Source organism: Cynocephalus volans, chromosome 17, assembly GCF_027409185.1.
Source record: "Cynocephalus volans isolate mCynVol1 chromosome 17, mCynVol1.pri, whole genome shotgun sequence".
In the NCBI taxonomy this organism is placed as follows: domain Eukaryota; kingdom Metazoa; phylum Chordata; class Mammalia; order Dermoptera; family Cynocephalidae; genus Cynocephalus; species Cynocephalus volans.
In genome coordinates, this window is record NC_084476.1 from 31,156,557 (window position 1) to 31,174,506 (window position 17,950).

A 17,950-nucleotide genomic window follows, 5' to 3' on the forward strand; every position below is an offset into this window, starting at 1 on the left:
TCCATCTCAAAATCTTGAAGTGTCTTCTTCCTTGATTTCCCCCCACCTCCTGTGGTAGTTCCCAGATCCTGGTGTTCCCAGGTCCTATATGTTTTGTCCTTATCCTCATTTCTTAGCTACTGTGTGATTCAGGTCCCCTGCCTCATCTCATCCTGGTAGCAGTAACCCCCTTGGTGAGAAATTGTCTTTGCCGTGGTTTGTCCATTAGTAAATATTGGAAAGAATTGTAACATCTCAGCAGTGAAAGCAGGGCTCTGAGGGAGTCTAGTCCTAACTCTGATTTTACAGGTGAGAAAGCTGAGGCCCATAGCAGGGGAGGTATTTTTCCTACCTCATCCAACCAGCAACTGAGCTGGGACCAGAGGCTGAGGTCTCTGAGACTCAGGCCAGACCATCACAGTGACTTTTCTTCCCTCCCCCAAATTCTTTGCAGCTGCAGAGCAGTGCCCATCTTGGATGTTGAGAAATGGCATGGAACAGGGTTTCTGTGCTCAGCCAGGAAAGTAGTCAGGAGCACAAGGTCCTGGAGCAAGATATGGGGTTAGGTCATCCAGACTGGGCTGGTCTCCACTGGTCTTGAGCTTGTTGATTCTTGCTCAGCATTGCTTATGGTTTAAAAGTGGCAGGATCAGAGAGAGAGGCAGGCTTAGTCAAAGGCAATTTGTAGCCTGTGGCAGAGTTCTTGTTGAAGGAGGAATTAGGGACACAACACCCTGACACAAAAAAGGCTTTTTCTAGATGCTGCACCATTGCCTGCCAGCCTGTTTTTGTTACCTCTCTTCCTGATCTCTAAAGGAAATGTATTTTGCTGACTCAGAAAGAAAGGTGGTTTATTTCAGGGCACAGATGTGTAGATTTTCAGAGCTGGAAAGATCTGGCCTACCCCTTGTACAGTTCATGAAACTGAGGCTCAGAGGGGCGCAGTGGGTCAGTCATGAATGCAGCACCAGAACAAATCTCCTGGTGGTCTTACAGGTGCAGACCTTATTTAGCAGGCTTTGCTTTATTGACACTAAGGGTTTTATGTCCCTGAATCTTAAGTTCTGAATGGTAGCTACTTCTCAATCCACCTGGCTTGGATTTCTAGGTTATATTGTTTACACACTGAAACCTGTTAGGGTTTTGGTGCTACTTTGTTAGATCAGAACCAGCCCTACCCATTAGGTAGGGAAGAAGTTAGCACCCCTATGATAACCCTTGCCCGGAATGTATGGAAATACACTGCTTGTTCCCTTCTCCTGAGGTCCCGGAGTGTGCACAGTTGGCCCCGGAGTCCAACCCAGAGCCTGGAACATGGGACATGCTTAATAAAGAAGTGGTAAATGTGTTAATGGTCCATTAGTTTGCAGGTCTTGAGGAGGCTCCCCTGCCAGGAAGACTAGAAAGAATATGTAAAAGCCTGGAGCTGAACAATATACCCCTGAGCAACCCTGTTGAAAGGCAGTGTTTGTCCTTTCACTCTGTGTCCTTGAATCCCAGGGACCCCTCTCCTGTGTCCCACTGTGCAGATCCATGGGGACCATCAGCCAGGGTTAGTTTTCTACCATTTTCTGTTGAGCAGAGAACATGTTGAGTTGAGTTGCGAAAGTTGGGTGCAAAGGTCAGTTTGGGTCCAAAGTGACAGTTCACTTGTGTGGGTGGCAGTCATTCAGCACAAACAGGGCTGGGGAGAGGAAGGGAAAGCGCTTCTACAGTTCTCAGGATGCTCATCTGGTTTTAGGCTCAGCCAGAGGCCAAGGTCCCCATGTGACAACGTGAGGGCGGCCACATGGCCTCTTTACTTTTGCCTTTACCCTTATATTTTTCAGTGAGATCCAATTAGCCTTGTGGCTGGGAACATAGATAATTCTAATTTTTGCATAAATGATAGTACCACTATTGGGGCATTCTCTAATGAGAAGGGATAAGCTATCAAAAAAATTATGAGCCATTAGAAAATTTTACAGGGAGATGGAAATTCTGCTTCCCTCCCCACTTCCAGTTTCACCTGACATGTTTCTTTCCTGTCCTTAGTGCTGGCCCAGCAGCTGTGGTCATGATTCTAACCCAGTTTGGCCACCATGTGCCTCAGTGGTGTAGGGGAACTCATTTCTCCTGAGCTTTAGTTTTCCTTTCTATGAAATGAAGAAAGTTAGGACAAATAGCCATTAATTGTTTCATCTGGATATATATTTATTGAGAATTTATTACTTGTGGGATAGTGTGCTGAGTATGTAGAGGTGAACCAGACAAACAAGACCCTGTACTCATGGAGCTTACAGTTTAGTGAGGGAAGCAGATATGAAACATATCATCACATAAGTAAAAATGTAAAGATATGCTGTGATAAGTGTTAGGAAGACAAAAAAACTGGACGAACTATGGTACTGTGTTAAATACTAATAGGTGTGGGTAGAGACTTCATTGGAATGGATGGTCATGACATTTAAGCTGAGAGCCCTGAAGTTCGAGCAGCAGTTAGCCAGGCCAAAACCAGGGGCTTGCAGATCTGGGGCATCACATTCCAGACAGAGAGACTGGGGGGTGCATGTTCCTGGGTCAAGGAACAGAAAGAAGCTGGTGGCACTGGTGGAGTGAATGAAGGTTGGCTGGGGATGAGTTGGGAACTGGAAGGGCCAGATCGTACAGGGCCTTGCAGCCTGGGAAGGGCAGGTGAATTTTATTTTATGTGCAAAAGGAGTTCCAGAAGTGGGTGGGTCATAGTCCTGAGGGTCAGTCCTGTGGTTCTTGGTACTGAGGGAACCTGAATGGTGATAGCCCAAGGAAGCAAATATAAGTTTTTATATAGTACCGTTTTTATATAGTACCATTACTTATATAGTACCACTTTGTGCTCTGTTTTCTTCTTTCATTTAGCATTACAGTATGTATTTGGTGTGTGTGTATGTTCCCATAGTTTCAAATAATCTTCATATTAATAATAAGGATTCATGATGTGTAGACTGCATTTTGTAGTTTTGATTATTTTTTAAATTTAATTTCTTGTTTTTATTTATGTATTCTTTAGTAGCTGACTGGTAAGGGGATCCAAATCCTTGACCTTGGTGTTATCAGCACCATGTTCTAACCAACTGAGCTAACCATTTTGTAGTTTTGGGAGTACTTTTATATCCATTATCTTTTTTGATTTTCACAGTAATTCTGAGAGGTATGCATTACAATTTCTGTTTCATAGGTGAAGAAATCGTATGTTAGTAAGAGGAGGGGCTGGATCTTTTGGCTCCAAATCTCACGTGGGACGACACCACTGACATTCCCGATAGCTTTGCAGTAATCTGTCCACACACTTTTTATTTGGCATGTTCAAACCTTATTGCTGACATTTAGATTGTTTTCCGTGTTTGTTGTTATAAATAACCCACTATAAAGATTTTATATATAGCCTTTTCTTACTTTTGTATTATTTCCTTATGCGAAAATCTCAGGAGCAGGATTACTAGGTCAAAGGGAGATGGCCCTTGAAGTGTGTAATCAGATGTTCTTCTGGAGGATCAAACCAATTAAAAAGCCACTGTCAACATGGTGCTGGGAGGCCAGGCCTGGTTTTAAAAATTGTTTTCCCCCTTAGCATTTCTCTGATTTGATCTTTGAGATTTCACTTTAATTTTCCTATCTAAATGAGGTTTATAGTGTTAGGGATGGGTCTAAAATGGATTTTTCTTCACATTCATATCAAACCGTGGTTCCTTTTCTTGTTATTTTTGGGATGTGTATAAAATCTTATCTGTGCGGTAGGCTGTTTGGGGGTTATTCCTCTGGGTATTTGGTAAGTATTTTTTGTTTTGGTGCTGACAGAGCCCCAAGCGTGCTCTGCTTTGGTGCACATTCTGATATCTGGGGAAGCACATTCTTCTCTTTTTGCCTCTCAGAATAGTCTTTGATCTTTTCATCTATTTCTTTTTCCCACTGAATCTTAACTGCCTTATCGGGTTCGAGAAAGTACACTATCATCATTTTAAGTGAAATTGTGTTAAATCTATAAATTAACGTGGGAAATTTGGATAGTAAATACCCATCGAGAAGCATAGTTTAGCTCTCATTAATTCCCAGCTTCCTTTATTTATTTTACCAAAGTTCTATGGTTTTCTTTTACATACAAATCCCATATTTGGCATTAAGCTAATACCTAAGTTTTTTTTTTGTTTGTTTATATATCTGTCCTAACTGTAAGTAGGGTAATTTTTTCCTCCCCACATTATATTAATTTAACTGGTTATCAAAGCCTTATAGCAGTGCTGTTATTTAGGAGAATTTGTGTTGGTTCTGATTAATTTACCCGTGTTTTCAAATCTGTTGCAGCTTTTTAGTTTATTTTGTGGGTTCTCTTAGATTTGTGACCAAGCTATAAACAGAAAGGATATTTTCATCTCTTCCTTTCTGTGTTTTCTTCTTGTTTCTTTTTTCATGCCCCATTGTAATCTCAAGAATCTTCAACTCTTCTAAGAAACAGCGACTTCTTTTTTCAGCATGAACTGAATTTTTTCAGCTGCCATTATCCAGAAGAGTCTTACCCAAGGCCAGATTTTATTCTGTTGGTTTTCTGTGTTCTTTGAACATGGCCCTTGCTCTGTCCCAACCTTGAATAAATATGGATAAATCTTGAGAATTTAAGAGTGCCATGACTGCCTCTCTAGGCTATGTAGCCAAATGCATTCACAGATTGTGAGTTGTGGTCTGGATTGTGGTCTATGAGCTTCTACAACCAGCAGCGAAAATCAGGCATGAGTACTTAAGTGGTCAGTGCACATCTGCAGTGTGTGAGATTTGGGCACAGCTCTGAATGGTGATTCAAAAATGGTTTGATGCATATTGAATAACATGATAATAATGATGATGATAACAGCCATGATGTGCTAGATTCTGTGCAAAACCTTTTACGTGAAATAACATTTAATTCTCCCAGTAACTCTACAGCAGTGGTTCTCAACTGAGGGCAGTTCTTCTCCAGCCTCCATGACATTTGGTAATGTCTGGAGACATTTTAGGTTGTCACAGTCCTGCATGTGTGCATGTTGCTGGTATCTAGAGGTAGAGACCAGGGATGGCTTTAAACATCCATTCATAGGAGCCTCCCACAACAGTGATCTGGCCCAAAATGTTAATAGTGTGCCGCTAGCTATTGAGAAAAACCCTGCTCTAGAGATGAGGCGTAGAGTTGGGTTGGTAGGTACCAAAGCAAGATTTAGAATAGTTTTCTATAGGAGTTTATAATCTAAAGGGTTAATCTTATTGCCAAGATATTTATGAGGGCCTGTGTTTAGGAAAAGTGCTAAAATTAGAGATGGAGGAGAAATCTGATTTTGATAACAAGTGAAGCCAGAATGACATTCCTGGAAGAAGTCAAGTTGGGTTTCTAGAGGGACACTATTAGGAAAGAAATATCTAGAACATTCCCCTGAGTCTGGAAGGTGAGTTCTATGTTCAATGACAGAAATAATTTTAGTGGTACAGGGTAAAAGGGCATGGATTAAATTTTGTCTCTCCTGAGTTCTCTGGTTTGGAGGGGGGGGGGCGGTGTGAGTTTTGGAGGCAGTTTCTTCATTCATTTTTACATGTTAGTGTCTTAGCTCAGCAAGGGCTTTGAAAGGTCAGCAGTCTACGTACTCTGGTAATAGTGAGGGCAGAGGGCATAAAAAGGTTAGGATGCATAGAAAGTAAGAGCAGGGACCTCTGATTCAGACTGGCTTTGAATCCTGGCTCTGCCATCTACCAACCTGCTATCCTTGGGCAGTTTATTAACTCATTGAGCCTCAGTTTCCCCATCTGTAGAATGGGTATAGTAATAGTACTAATAAGATTGCTTGAAGATTAAATGAGTTAATATATGTAAAGCACTTAGAACACTGGTACATAGTAAGCCCTATTCAAGTGTTAGCCATTATTATTATCATCAGTCTTTTCCTTACCTCTTTCCCTGGTCTGCTTATACACACTGGCTTCAGCTGCTGAAAATGGTTTATAAGATTTTCTTTGTGACCTTTGCTGTAGGTGCCATGAGGAAGATCCATTCATTTTTTTCAATCAGCAAACATATTTGGAGCATCTGCTGCCCTACAGGGTCTTAGATGTGGGGGCTGCAGAGATATCCAGGAACATTTGATGCGTTAGGTCAGATCAGTGCTCAGCAGGGCTGGTGAGTGTTGGGTTCTGCTTAAGTGGCATATCTTAAAAGGTGAATGTCCCAAACACGTCTCTGTGAGAGGCAGCATGATGGGTACAGAAGCACAAATTTCGGGGTCAGCAGATCTGGGTTTGGATGTTGGTTCAGTCTCCTCCCTGGCTGTCTGAACTTGTCTGAGCTTTAGTTTCTTCACTTCTCACAGGGTTATTGTGAATAAACATCAGAGATGATTTATACAGAAATTTCTGAGTACACAGTTGGTGCTCGGTATTGACTGTAACTATTATAAATCAACAGGCCATGAGTTCGTCTTCCCTCTATGGGACCTGTTGGTATTTTTAAACCATTCCACCTAGTGGGGCCATTTCCTATCTGAGCTACCTGGGTGTCAAACAGAATTTCAAGTGGCCTCCAGAGTCCAGCAGAACCTGCCACTGACCAGCTTTGTGACTTACCCTTCCTTGAGCCTTAGCCTTATCGGAGGGTTGTTCTGAGGTTTGAATGGAATAATCCATATATAATGTACCTAATACTAGGCACATTATGGGGCTATAAATAAATGGTAGCTACTATTTATCCTAGAAGTACAAATGGTGGTTTCAGGGTTTCAAGGCTGATGACTCTTTATCTTACTCTTATTCTTCATTTAATTTTGTTTTTTTTCCCGAGTTCATTCTTTTTTTCTTTTCTTTTCCTTTTTTTTTTTGGTGGCTGGCCAGTACAGGGATTGAACCCTGGACCTTGGTGTTATCAGCACTAACCAACTCAGCTACCCGGACAGATGCATTATTCTGTTCTGAGTTCATTTATAGTTGTGCCATTTTAAAAAAGTTTTATTCCTTCATTAATATTTGAAAGTGATTTTATTTAGCTACAAGCTTGGAATGCATACCATTTTGTGTTCTGCTTTTTTCACTTAATGTTATGTGGTTAATGGTGTCTGTGTTTCATAAACATTGTTGTAATGACTGCATGATATATTATCGAGTAGATGTACCATAATTTAATCATTTCCCTATTGTGGTACAATTAAGTTGCTTCTAATATTTTGCAATTATAATGTTTCAATGAATGAATAACTTCATGTATATAGCTTTTTGATATTTTAAATTTAGTAAATTAGTACTAAACTCCTAGGAATATTATTTGGTCAAAGGGGATAATATGACTTTTGAATACACCTTGCCCATTGCTTTCCCAGAGGGCTAAAGTGATTTATATTTCCATGTTCATTATTTTATAAACTTCAGTTCATTCCCTATTCAACAAACATTTTTAAGCCTTTATCATGTGGCAGGCTTGCTGAGGAGAAAGTGGCCCTAGGGGAAAAGCTCCTATATAAATAGGGCCCCTGCTGTGCCAAGTGCTGATTAAAAGTACAGAATACCTGGGAGGAGGGACTCCCCAGCTCAGCTGGTAGAAAAGTTTATTTTCCTAGAGTCATGGTTGTGTTCTGTGGCAGAAAGGAAATTGCTTTTCTTATTTTCCCCCCAGCTTTATTGCGGTATAATTGACAAATAAAAACTGCATATATTTAAGGTGTCCAACATGATATTTTGATACATATACATCAACTTAAAAATAAGTTACAGTTCACCTTTCAGAAGGAGAGAACAGAACTGAGACCACCAGAGATGGGAAAGGGGGAATAGGTGGGGGAGTTAGTGAGAAATTGGTAAAGGGCCACAAAAAAATGATTATATGTGTAATGTTGAATATACTAATTATCCTGATTTGTGCATCTTATATTGCACACAGGTATTGATATTCAATGCTGCACACCACAGATATGTACAATCAATTATGTTTCAATTAAAAAAATGAGTTAACAGAATAAAAAGATGTTTTCTATGAGAAAAAAAGAAAAGGCATAATTTCATTTGCAAGCTTGGAGATTTCAGTGTGCTGCCTGTTCGGGATTATTTACAGAAGTGTTTAGCAAGACCAGACCTATCTTTGGGCTTGGGGACCTCACTGTCATTACGCTTTCTTCCAGAGAAGGATCTATTTGCCATTTTTGAAATTCTTGGTATGCTATCTATGCAAGCTATTCTTCATAGTTTTATGGTAATAGTGTTTTTTCTTCTGTGAGAGAAGTAATACATACTCATTATGGAACATTTAGAAAACACAGGAAAGCATAAGAAAAATCAACCACGTTCTTATCCTAGCACTTCTACTGTTATTATCTTGTATTTCCTTCCTAAAAGATGATTTTAAAAAAGTGAAATGTAGAACTGTATTACAGGTCTTTGAAAATTAAGAACTGGCTATTTAAAATACCAGAAATCAAACAACAAACAAAGAAACAAAAAACCCAATACAATCTGAAGCATCAGCAATAGTAGAAAGGTAAATTATGAGCTATTCATAGAGTGGAATAATACCAAGTGGCTGTGAAAAGCCATATTTTAAGAAAATATTTTATGCCATGGCAAATGCTCCCAGTATCATGTTAAATGAAAAGGCAGAATAGAAAATTGTGTATGCTATATAATCTCACTTTTATAGAAGAAAAGATTATTTATGTATGCACAGGAAAAAGACAAGAGATATTAACAGAGAATGATTGTTAACCCAGTTTACTAGGGATTATGTCTAGGAGTAGGATTAAGGGTGATTTATATTGACCTTTTTTCTTTTTTTACTTTTCTGTTTTTTTTTTTAAATTTTCAAATTTTCCACAATAAAAAACATGAACTTGAGGATCAAGAAAAAACAATTCTGCTTTAAAACAAACAAAAGGATTTTATAACAGTGTTCTCCTGGGTTTGTGGCCACAGTTATAGTTAAACACAAGGCCCCACGACTCTTCTGGGCTCTATGGTGTTTATCCTGATTAGAACCTTGGAGTCTAGAAATGAAAGGAATGGAAGAGCTGAGAAACTTCAGGCAGAGTAACAGGTTGTCTGAACACCACTAGTTCTATTAAATTATGTCTAGTGATTGCCATCTTGCTCCTCTGCTGATTTATCTCTTGGTAACTCATGGAGGCAGGGTTTTCCTTTAGGAAACCTCATTGCTTTAAGCAGTGGATCATGCTTGCCTATAAGTTTAATGATCGTCTAACTCTTTGGAGAAGATGGTGTCCAGCCTTGATGGGTGAGAAGGACTTTGTGCTCTTCCCAGCTCTTTCCAGTTCTGGGTGCTCACAGGTTAATATGGATCTGTGCGTGAACTTCTATTGTCCTTTGGAGCGTACTTCTTAGCCTCATAGGGATTAGTTCTGTGTGCCATGAAAGGAGTGGGGGTGACGGGGTGGGGGTGAGGGTATTTAGCACAGCATGTTGCCCTGGCCCTCTCCTTTCAACAACAGTCACTACACACCTGGCACCATGCTAAGCCTGGGCGTGCAAAGAGACTGGACCTGGTGCCTGCCTTCAGGGTGCTCCTAGTGTGATGAGGACACTGGTGATGGAAACATGATTTTAGGGGCTTGAGGAGAATGCAGTAGAAGGAGGAAGCATGGGTTACTGTGCGAGCACAAGAGAGGGGCTTTCTAGCTCAGGCTGAGATTTTAATGAAGGAAATGATGCCTGGCTGAGTCTTGAAGAATGAGCAGAAGTGAGCTGATGAAGCAGGATGGAAGCTTCTTCCCTTACTTAAGGAAGGCACAGAGGTACGGAGTGGTGTGTTACAGGGCTGGAACTGTAAACAGTTCATGTTACTAAAGCTTAGAGAGTGGTTGGAGGAGCTGGAGAAGTTGATCAATTCTGTGGATTTCCCAAAGCCCAGTAGTGTTAGGCATCCATGCTATTTTTTAAATTCACGATGCTCTGTTTTACTTCCCACTCAGAGTCAGCTGTTGCTGGAACTGGCCTGGCCTCTGTTTATCTTCCTGATCCTGATTTCTGTTCGGCTGAGCTACCCACCCTATGAACAACACGAATGTGAGTATCTGTGGTGCTGCCTGAGACTCACGATTGGCAAACGAAATCCAGGCAGCGAATGTGGGCTAATCTGACTTCTTCAAAGATGCTGTCTTTAACAAACACCATAAATGGTATGGAACAGAAAATCTAGGCTTCTAGTTTTTTGATAAGGCATGAACTCAGGAGGCTATTTTCAGTTCTATTGAATGGTGATAATAGTAATTACAACAATAGCTAACATCTGTGTTATACATTTTAAATCATGAAAACAAAATAACCTTATTAATAGTCCAGAAAGTGGTAATTAAAAAGCTTTGCCTGTAAAAGCATCCTTAAGGCAATGCCTTAGCACCACCGTCATCTGGTCCCAACCAGTCTTTTCCACATGCATTGTGTTCATCACACAGTTGCAAATCATGGAATACATACTCTCAGGCAGGATTTGTATAGAAATTCTCAGTTAGATGAATATTTCATTTGATTCTCATAACAGTCTTGTATAGTAGACTTTATTATTATTATCAGTTGCTTTAGTTTCTTGATAGGTAAATTGGGTCTCAGAGAAGTACAGGGACTTGCCCAAGGTCACATATCTAATATGTGATACAGGTGAAATAAAACTCAGGTCATCTGACTCTCGGTCATGTATCTTGATGACAGCCTTTACACTGAAAATTCAGTAGTGGCTAAGAACACAAGCTCTAGATGTCAGGTTATCGGGGTTTGAATCCTGGCTTCAGCATTCACTAGGCATATCACCCTGGGCAGTGACTTTAGCTTCTTTAAAAAAATCGGAATAGTAATAACCTACCTCATGTTATTATTGCCAGTGTTATCATCCTGCAATCACAGTCCTTCTCTTATGGCTGGGCCTGATGGCTGGATCGACACTGCAGGAATGTGCAAATCTGTAGGATCCACATTTATGTGGGAGTTTTAGCTGGGACTTCAGCTTCACTGCCCCAGTGACTTTTCCTACCAATAACCAGCTCCACCCTCAACCCCACCAGAGCCATAGGCTTACAGAATACTGCTCTTCCAGGAAAGCGACGGGGCCAAGGCCACCTTTTAATTGTGTTTCTTGATAGCACATAGCAGTTATTTACATGCTAATTTGCTAATACACATCACACATGTTTAAGTTACACACACACACAATCTTAAGAACATTCCCCCAGACATGATTTTCTGATTTCGCCAAAAAGGAGAGAAACGTAAAATGAAATCTATACTCAGTTAACAGGCCTGTGCAGTAATTCTGCTTTCTCCCTTCGAGCCCCAAAGAGATTTTGTTGATTGATGAACAAATGCATATTTGATTTTATTTAAGCATTACCCTGAGCCTCATTGAAGTGCATGTTTTAGGGCAGACTCAGCTTTTTTATCCATTAGGCTATTCTCTTTCTGGAAGTCTCATAAGCAGGCAAGATGGCATAGTGGAAATAGCATAGACTTTGGTATCAGACAAGTTGGGGTTTGTTTGGATCCTGACTCTGCCACTCGCTGGGGTTGTGATCCTGGGCAAGCTGTTGAGTTTTGACCCAGATCCCTCTGACTCCAGACTATAGATTCTCAGAAATATTGTGAAATTCTTGTGCATATAGGAGGCAGATAAGACTTTTCCCATCTATCTGTACACTTCTTGCAACTTAACCTCCTGTTCTCCTACCTTCTAGGGACCTAGTTGGAAGTACAGAGTTGAGAAGGAGAAGCTTGCAGAGGTGTCTTGTCTTTGAACAAAGGACTGCTGTATAATTCTTCCCCATAAATCTATCCCACTATAACCCAGAGTCATCAAGATCTTGATAACTTTCCTGGGTCCTGGGAGTCCATTATGCTACTTGATTGTTATCCTGTGCACCCAGTGCCTAGTGCTCATCCTGCAGTGCCTAGTCCTCATCCTGCTTCTGTTTGGAGATAGGATGGGACATGACATACAAAGAAAGGCCTTTGCTTCCCCCACCAAGGGATAGTCCGAAATCCCTTCTCCGTCACTGCCCTGTGCTGCCTGTGACCTACACCATCCTGTTTGTAGTGCCAGGATCTCCTGGAACTGAAAGGGGAGAATCCCTTGGTCCTTCAAGTATTTGGTTGAGTTGCGTAAATCTCCCTTGAATGAGGAATAGCTGACTTAGGCAAGGGGCCTTGTTTAGTTTTCCTTGAACTATTAACAGGGAGATAAGGAGATTAACTGAGTAAATGTTCAACAGGCCAGAGTCCCTGCGGAGGATGGCCACAGTGATCAGATCTTGTCACATCCTTGTTTTGGATGTTGCCTCTCTGGTTGGAGCATGGCTAGAAGAGAGAGAAGAAGTGTCCCTTCAGGAAGAGCCCCAATACTGAAATGCAAAGTGCAGCAAGTCCTGGCTTTGGGTTAACTTTCTGAGAGCTAGAGAGCGGCTTAGCACATTTGCATGAAAATAGAAAGATGAATAAAATAGGTTTCTACTTTGGAGGAGGGTGGTAGCTGTAAGAGGGAAGGACAGTGGCAGAGTGAGTGCCATTGCAGGCTCACCACCTCCGTGCCTCGAAAATCCTCACAGGCCCGTTCACAGAGCCTTTATCCTGTGCCAGGCACTCTGCTAAGTGCTTTTCCTGTACGAGCTCATGTAAGACTCACCTCAGCTCTGTGAAGTAAAGTAAATTTTGTATCACCATTTTACAGATGAGAAAACTGAGGGTTAGGGAGTCAGTGACAAGGCCACAGTTGCTGCTTAGCAAGTTGCAGGGACTGAACATGAGTCCGAACTGGTTTGATCCCAAAGCTCATGAAGCAACGTGCTCTTCACCACCTAGAGCTGTGCTTCTTCATGGTTGTTGACTCTTTCGGGGTCACAGATAACCCTGAGACCATGATGAAAGCCAGAGCCATGGCCTTTCTGTCTGAACGTGAACAGTCCTCAGGATAAGAGCCCCTGGTCCAGGGCACGTTTATCTTGATCCTCACAAGCAGCAGCCACAGATGACTGCCACAAAGCAAACTGTGCCAAACTGAGCCCAAGACGCTGCCCAGATATGCCCACTCATCCTGCTTGTAAGAAGCTGACCTTGATAAGGGAGAGGAGATGCCCTTGCGGGTGGGGCCTCATTGTTTTGGTGAGTGACAAACAGCAGTAACAAGTAGCAAAACACATGTGGCCTCACAGATGACATCCAACCCCATGTCAGCCTGTTTTTTGAGGTGCTCTTGAGGAGCTTTTGAGCTGGCAGAGGAGGTGAAACTAACAGATGTTGGGCACACCCAGGAGAGCAGCCTGGCCGAGGAGATGGAGAAGAGCTAGGGCAGGGGGGAGGCTGCAGGTGTGAGGGGGGCTTGGAGCTGGATCAGAGGGATGTAGGTGCTACTCGGGTTGCACTCGCTGGTGCTCTGAGTGCTCTTCATTGGCCACGGCCACTTTATCTTGCTGTAGTTTCCTCCTCCAGTGTGAGGAACTGGATTAGGTCATCTGCAAGGCCCCTCTGTGTCTCGGGGATGTGGGCTGGTGACAGAAGATGGACTGAGAGTGACCAAGCACTTGCTGCCTGCTGGGCACTTTCTGTGTACGGTCAAGCCTGCACCTCTTGTCACTGCTTGAAAGTGGTTGTCAGGACCCCATTCTGCAGATGATGTCAGGTAGATTAAGAACCACTAGCTGATGCTAAGTTTCCAGCTCAGGGTGGGTTAGTCCAGAGGAGGCAGGTCTCTGGGATGTGGGGAATGAGACAGATTTGGGATGAAACCTTGTATGGGTGGAACCAGTAGAGATAAGGGCTCCTATCAAGTCTGGAAATTGCTTAAAAGAGTTAATGTTTCTCTCTGTTTTTCTTCTCAATTTCAACAGGCCACTTTCCAAATAAAGCCATGCCCTCTGCAGGAACACTTCCCTGGATTCAGGGGATTATCTGTAATGCCAACAACCCCTGTTTCCGTTATCCTACTCCTGGTGAGGCTCCTGGGGTTGTTGGAAACTTTAACAAATCCATGTAAGTACCAGATCGGATTTTCTTTTCCAAACTTGTCAGTTGATAGTTTTCCTTCTCTTTTCATCCTGTGGACTATTTTGAGTGGCTGGATCTGAGTGAAGTTGCTTTTGTAAAGATTTGTCTGATAAGATCTACAGAATGAGGGGAGGGAATTGCCACCAGGATTTAAGACTGTGGGACCTTTGGTGCATTTTCAGAGTAATGATGAGGTGTAGCCAAAAGCCATGTGGTTGGGGGCTGTTCCTCCAAAAACTGGCTAAGTAGGGAAGGGAGACACAGCACATCAGCTCCATCTGTTTTTCTGACCACTCATTCTGCAAATACTTACTGTAAGTCTGACACGGATGGTTCTAGGAGCTGGGGGGCAGCGGCAGGTACAAAGAGGCACACTGGAAGGGTCCCAGTCCTCAAGTAGCAATGCTGGGAGAGTTCTGTCCTCTGCTCTCAGACCACTTTCTGACCTCTGTTAACTGCCTCTATCGTACTGCCACGTTGCTGCAGTATGCAGGTCTTTCTCTTCCTGGGTGGGAGCTCCTTGAGGGCAGGTGCTGCTTTCTTTGTGTTTGTATTCCTGGCTGCTGGTTTGAATGCCAGACTTAAGTACGGGCTTGGCAAGTGTCTTCCGAGTGACACTGAAAATTCTTCAAATGCATAGGTCCATGACATGAGTTAGAATGGACTATGGACTAAGGATTGTAAAATGGACTAAAGACTCGAGACAATTCTGAGGGAGTTGCAGCTGGGGCAAGTAGGGCCACATTATAACACTCATGGACCATAGACTTCATGGGCCCCTTCTTCCATACAAAAATATTAAAGATTATATTTTATGACCATATTGTTATGAAGATGAATATAATTCAGGCTGGATTCATTATTATATATGCATTCTATTAATTTTTATTCTGATTTGAAAAGAAAGCAAAACATTTTTATGTGCCCCTGGAAGTGTCATGGGCCCAGGCACTGTACCTATTGTGCCTTATGGCTAAGTTGGCCGTGTGTGTGTGTGTGTGTGTGTGTGTGTGTGTGTGTGTGTGTGTGTGTGTTTCTGGTAGGCTGGGCCTTGAAGGGTGATAAGATTTGGGTGTCTAGACACATGCAGGGATGATGGGTGGGTGGGTGGAAGCACAGGTATCAATGAAGCTGAGTGTGGGAGCAGTGAGAGTGGCCAGGGCCTGCCTGTGGAGGACCTGGAAGCCAGGCTGGGGCATGTGGACCTGGCAGTCACTTTCTTAAAGTGGGAGAAGCAGCTGGCCTAACCAGAGCTTTTCCCCTTTTCTTGCACCCTTCACAGAGTGTCTCGCCTGTTCTCAGATGCTCGGAGGCTTCTTTTATACAGCCAGAAAGACACCAGCATGAAGGATATACACAAAGTTCTGAGAACATTACAGCAGATCGAGAATTCCAACCCAAGTAAGCAAAAGCCTTCTGTACATCCATTTGTAATTGGAAATTGACCTGTGGCGGGGAGAGAGCATAGCCCAGGTGGCCTGGGGTTTGTTCCCATTAACCCTTCCCTAAGGGGTTTTCCTCCTCAGTGGCTGGGTGGTAGGACCTCACTGCTGGAGGCACTGGAGATGAAAGGAGGGGGGCTGGTTGCTACAGACAACAATGCATTGGTCTCCTCTGGGGAGATAGAAGAAAAATCCCCAGAGAAGAATAGCGCAGGCTCAACCTTAGGGGTTGTTAGGGGTGCAAGTTCCTGCCAATTGCATTTTTTTGGAGTTCCCCATCCTGCACAAATGGACCAATTTATAGACAGGGGATACTTCTGCACTTATAAGAGCAGTTAAAGTTGCAACCTGATATGGATTAGTAAAAGTTAAGTGTTTATTTCTAAAAGGAAAATGCAATTCATCTTCCCCCCAGTTAGCTGATTTAGTCTGATGAGCATTTGCACTTTGATCTTTAAAAAGTAAAATCTTTACTGCCGATCTGGTAAGTGCCCAGGCAGTTTATCGCGTACCATGAAGGAAGTGTCTGAGGAGCAGGCAGTTTGCTGACTGAGGCATTGGCTGCAGACGTCACGGAGCAATCTTCCAGGCAGTGGCCTGCCGAGAGGGCAGGGGCTGGCAGGAGCAGTCTCCTGGGTGCAGGCAATAATGGCATGCACAGTTTGCAGAGAATTTAAAAGCAATAATGAAGCCAACTAAAAGTTGATCTGCTTTTTACTAGCACCCTGCACTGGTGATTCTGAACAATGTCAGTGTTAAATCTCTCCTCTCCTTCATGGGCCAACTACTGCTCCTGCTCCAGGGATGTACTTTTCACTCAGTTTGGTGTTTGGGGAGGGACGGAGTAGGCTGGCCTTTGCCGAAAGGCTTCCCAGTTTGTGATCCACTTGGCAAAAGAAGAAATGGCATAAAATGCTAAAGTTTGAGTCACACTTGGGTTGGAGCTTGGGCATTGTGGGGTCTGATGACAAAGGGAGCAAAGCTGTGCTGGTGGTGCCAGGAGGAGGTGTCGCTTCACAGCAGAGAGAGTTGACTAGGCTTAGGCTTCTGGGTCAGCTGGGAGCTCCTCGCAGCTCCTGGACCACTCCTGGCTGCATGGCCAGGCCATTTGGATGCTGTTTCCTTGACCAGGACCACTGGTCAAAGCCTCAGTCGTTCCTGATCTACTGAAGGGCTCATGCCTGGTTGACCAGAGGTTTAGCTGGGTTTATTTCCTCTACCACCAAGAGCAGCATGGCACAGAGGAAAGAGTGCTAGCACACATAACTTTGTAGCTCTGTGGCTTTGTGAATAAGTTAGATAGACCCTTTGGGGCCACTTCTTTTTACCTGTAAAAAGGACACATACTAGATGCTTAGTCAATGGGAGCCAGTATCCTTATGGGACAGTGATGCATTTTGGAACATCTGGCCTTGTTCTTCTGCTGTTGAAACGGACTGGATGATGGGGGCGAGTTGTCAAGTGGAGTTTCAGATCTCTGTGCAGGCTGCATTAGAAACACAACTGTTCTTCTGCTTTGAGCAACTGGAGACATAAGTTGGGGTGAGGAAGTGAAGCACAGCTCTGAGGAGAGAAGGGCTTCTCTGACTTTGATTTATGGACTTTTTATTTTACTGTGGTTAAAAATATATATAACATAAAATATGCCATTTTAGCTATTTAAAGTATACAACTCACTGGCATTAGTAGCATTCCCAATGTGGTGCAGCCATCACCACTACATTAGAAACTTTTCCCTCATCCCAGATAGAAACTCCATCACTAGGTATAGTTTTATGCAATATGTTGAATAAGTGTTTATTCATTAAATAAATAGTTCATGCACTAAACAAGTATGTATTAAGTATCCACCCTTTGTATAACCCTGAGCTAGAAACTAGAGATGAAAACCATGAAAAAAGGAGAGAGTAGTCCATTTTCAAATATTTGTGCCTATGAATGGCTACTTGACCAGCTAAATCACCAGTAAAAATACTAATACTTGCTATCTGATCTAAGGGCTTTATTTATATTAATTCATTTCATGCTTACAACAACCCTATGAGGCAGGTACTATTGTTATTATCCTGATGCTACCAGTGATGAAACAGGCAAAGGGAGGATACGTAACGTGGTCAAGGTCACACAGCTTAATGAAAGTTGGAACTGGGTTTCCAAGCCAGGCCAAAGGGCTCAGGGTATGTGCCCTTAACTACTATGTGCAACTTAAAAAAAAAAATATTGAGGCATAATTTATATGAAGTAAAATGCACCCAGTTTAAGTTATGGTTCAAAGAATTTTAACAGGTGACCATAAACATGCTACAACCACAATCAAGAAATAGCACATTTTCATCACTTTAGAATGTTCCCTTGCACCTTTTGAAGTCCATGCTGCCTGACCCACACCCCAAGTTTTAGGAAACCATTAATCTGGTGAACTGTAGATTTTCCTTTCTGGAATTTCATATGAGTCTTATACAGTATATACTCTTTTTTTTCAGTCTAGCTTCTTTTGCTCAGTACTGATTTTGAGATCACTGATGCTGTTGCACGTG

At 42.5% G+C, this 17,950-nt stretch overlaps 1 protein-coding gene across 2 annotated transcripts in view; it reads left to right on the plus strand.

Moving 5' to 3' along the window:
- ABCA1 (ATP binding cassette subfamily A member 1) overlaps window positions 1-17,950 on the plus strand; it is a 128,961-nt gene that overhangs the window by 23,062 nt on the left and 87,949 nt on the right. Inside the window, exons 3-5 of one of the 2 annotated variants that reach the window (XM_063081514.1) lie at window positions 9,918-10,011; window positions 13,815-13,956; window positions 15,254-15,372. In XM_063081514.1, coding sequence (XP_062937584.1) covers window positions 9,918-10,011; window positions 13,815-13,956; window positions 15,254-15,372 — 355 coding nt within the window. Of the gene's footprint in view, window positions 1-9,917; window positions 10,012-13,059; window positions 13,090-13,814; window positions 13,957-15,253; window positions 15,373-17,950 lie in introns of those variants that run through there. The other variant, XM_063081515.1, reaches the window with a different exon arrangement.